The sequence below is a fragment of the Rutidosis leptorrhynchoides genome, chromosome 7 (genome assembly GCF_046630445.1).
Source record: "Rutidosis leptorrhynchoides isolate AG116_Rl617_1_P2 chromosome 7, CSIRO_AGI_Rlap_v1, whole genome shotgun sequence".
In the NCBI taxonomy this organism is placed as follows: Eukaryota; Viridiplantae; Streptophyta; class Magnoliopsida; order Asterales; family Asteraceae; genus Rutidosis; species Rutidosis leptorrhynchoides.
Genome location: NC_092339.1, coordinates 320,717,080 through 320,720,209, shown reverse-complemented (window position 1 = coordinate 320,720,209; position 3,130 = coordinate 320,717,080). Strand labels below are relative to the sequence as shown.

Here is a 3,130-nt window from a genome sequence, read left to right as displayed (position 1 = left end):
GTCCTCAGATGTATTATTTGTTTGTTTTTGATTTGACGGGCGAGATTCGTTTTTTTCGCTAGTTTTTATTTGTAACTTTCTAGGTACGAGTTTCATCCCGTCCTTAACTCTATACTCCATTGTTGATTCTATGGTGGTTGATGACGTTTTATTTTTGAAAACGTTATATTTTTATATGAGTTTACGTATTTTTTAGAAGAAATATATAAATATTAAATATAAATATATAAATAAAGCATCTACCTTTCCTTCTTTTTTTGGTCTTTCCTTTTTTGTTGTTTCTTATTGTCTAACCTTGATACAAAATAATTTACGTACAAATATTGTAATCCAGTTTCTCTTTCTCCTTCGTGTTTTTAAAATAGAGATAAATGTGCAAACTTTGAATACTCCGTATTTTTTTTGTTCATAATTTCTGGGAAGGGTTTTCGCTATGGAAAGGGGTGGTTCAAGCAGCAAATTCAAAAGGGTTTGTGTTTTTTGTGGAAGTAATCCTGGTAATCGTGAAGTATTCAGTGATGCTGCTACTGAATTAGGATATGAAATGATTAGCTTCTTCACTTTTTGTGTATGGTTTTGCACACCATCTGTTTGATAAAATGCTTATGAGAACATGGGTTGTTTAAAAGTTTGTATTTTTGGTTGATTTCGATGTTTATTTATGAAGGGGGTGTTAGGATCATCTTATTATACATTGAAATGTCAAAAACCATTAATCCAGCTGATCGTCTAACGTTTTGAAACTCATATGCTCAAGTTGATAAGCAATTAAAACGGAGTGGTTTTCAAATTGAAAAATATGCTTATTTAAACATCCTCGACTATTGTGATTACAAGTGGGTTATTGTCTTGAAATTAGTGTTTGGTTTGCGTTTTATTTATTTATAAAATTTTATTTTAATGTTTTTGTTTGGTAATCATAGGTAAAGAGGAAGATAAGTTTGGTGTATGGTGGTGGAAGTGTTGGTTTAATGGGTATGATATCTCAGAGAGTGTTTGATGGAGGTTGCCATGTTCTTGGGTAATACACACAAACATTAATCTTTGTTCTTTGTTTAATTCTAATCAACTGAGTATACTAATCACTAATCAGTGTATATTAACAAATTGTTGTGTTTTTACTTGCAGGGTTATTCCTAAAGCTCTTGTACCTCTTGAGGTATTTCCTCATTAGATTTGATATTTTTTAGTTTATTTTAGCTACATAAGTACGTAGTATTTTTTTTTTTCCGAGCTAAAGTGGTTTAGTTCGTTAGTTAGACCACCCGTTATGGTGATAGTGTCATTTTTGAAGGGGTGTTATGGGGGAGGTTTGTCAGAAGGTTTTAGATGATGTGGTAAAATATGATTGATGATTGAGTGAATATGGGTAACATTAATATATATAATAATGTTGGACACCATATTTTTTCCGTTTATGTTTTGCTCGACGCGCCGAAAAACAACGCCGATTAGGGGCGGTATAATTTTTCTTACCGACACACAAGAAGCAGATCGTCATTTGACAACCCTTAGATTATGGTTTGTACTAACATAAGAAAATTTTCAGTATGTTCTTGTGGTGATCTTTGTTGAATGGATTTGTTAGTCCTTACAAGTATGTAGTGGTAAATATATTTAGCTAAGTAAATGCCCATATCTATGTGTAAAAAACGGATAAGATATTTATTGCAAATTTAGTTAAAAAGTAATACAGATCATTTCATCAATTGTTATTCAAATTTTAATAGATTTCTGGTGAATCTGTTGGAGATGTACGAATTGTTTCAGATATGCACGAAAGGAAAGCTGAAATGGCTCGACAAGCTGAAGGCTTTATTGCACTTCCTGGTATATTGTGAATCTTGCTTGAGCTTGTTGGCTTTATATATGTAAGTTGTATTCATGGTGTCTGTACTCGCAGGTGGTTATGGAACTATGGAGGAAGTATTAGAGATGATCACATGGTCGCAGCTCGGGATTCATAAGAAACCTGTAAGTTGTTCTTAAATCTACAAATTGAATTTGGAAGGCAATGGGCGGAAAAAAACCTGTGACCCGCGGGTATCCGTGCCCGTGATGGGTGTGTAAATTCAAAAAAGTTCACCTGCGGGTACGGGGCGAGTAAAAGTGTGTACCCGCTGATGGGTCGTGGGCGGGTCGCGGGTATAATATACCCGCTGCTGGTAAAATTTGACCCGTGAACCCGTGATACCCATTTGAGCAACACACGGGTATACTATACCCGTGAAACCCATTTGTCGAATTCCTTGAATACATGATGGTTCCGATAATTTTAATTTTATTCGTTTTCATCTAGGTTGGTCTCTTAAATGTTGATGGGTATTACAATAGTTTGCTTGCATTATTCGATACTGGAGTCAAGGAAGGTTTTATCAAGCAAAGTGCTCGGGACATTGTCTTATCTGCCTCAAATGCAAAAGATTTGTTGACAAAGATGGAGGTACATACATCATCTATTTCCAGCCCGTTAGAATGTTCTCATATTGTGAAATTTTATGTGCTATATGAGGCAATATGAACAAGTTCGTGTTGAAATGACAATTACTAGCATGGGTCAAAGCGGGTCAAGTTGGGTTTACCCGCAAACCTTTTTCTAGTGCACATTTTAGAAAATTAATTCGTTAATTTTGATTACAAGAACAATATTTGCAAGATGTAGATCGACAGGGAAACCTAAAATCTTGTGTTTCCTATGAAAAATCACCAAACTCATCCTGTAAGAGTCAGATGCCTGTAAAATATCTCCACTGAATACTCCCTATGTGACGGGAACGAGACTAATTCCATTGTGATGAGGTGCAAATTCTTGACACGAATGGGGCTCAAATCCGTGCTCACATTTGAAAAGAGCTTCCACATAGTGGGTCCCGGCTTGGCTTCTAAGGCAACGGGTTCCATTCACGCAGAAGCGCGTTGGTTACAAGAAAAATATTGGTACTATCTTAATCTAACTTTTTGAATAAAAACAATGTTCTCATCTTGTGAGTTTTTATTGCTATGTGGGGCAATGTGAACATATTCGTGTTGAAATGACCATTATTAGTATGGGTCAAAGCGGGTCAGGTTGGGTTTACCAGCAAACCTTTTTCTGTCCACCTTTAATATATTTAATTCGTTGATTATGATT

At 35.2% G+C, this 3,130-nt stretch overlaps 1 protein-coding gene across 1 annotated transcript; it reads left to right on the top strand.

Moving 5' to 3' along the window:
• Window positions 1-404: 404 nt before the first annotated feature.
• Window positions 405-2,521, top strand: LOC139860228 (cytokinin riboside 5'-monophosphate phosphoribohydrolase LOG8-like). Its single transcript, XM_071848997.1, has 6 exons — window positions 405-568; window positions 924-1,021; window positions 1,129-1,159; window positions 1,731-1,830; window positions 1,904-1,974; window positions 2,300-2,521. Exons 1-6 carry the CDS (start codon window positions 434-436, stop codon window positions 2,519-2,521), a joined length of 657 nt encoding a protein of 218 aa, XP_071705098.1. The 5' UTR covers window positions 405-433.
• The last annotated feature ends 609 nt before the right edge of the window (window positions 2,522-3,130 follow it).

Bases quoted from the DNA above. Each gene is read 5' to 3' on its own strand.
- LOC139860228 (XM_071848997.1), top strand. From the start codon at position 434: ATGGAAAGGGGTGGTTCAAGCAGCAAATTCAAAAGGGTTTGTGTTTTT. The intron at 1,022-1,128 runs GTAATACACACA...TTTTACTTGCAG, and splicing joins GGAGGTTGCCATGTTCTTGG to GGTTATTCCTAAAGCTCTTG. The intron at 1,831-1,903 runs GTATATTGTGAA...CTGTACTCGCAG, and splicing joins AGGCTTTATTGCACTTCCTG to GTGGTTATGGAACTATGGAG.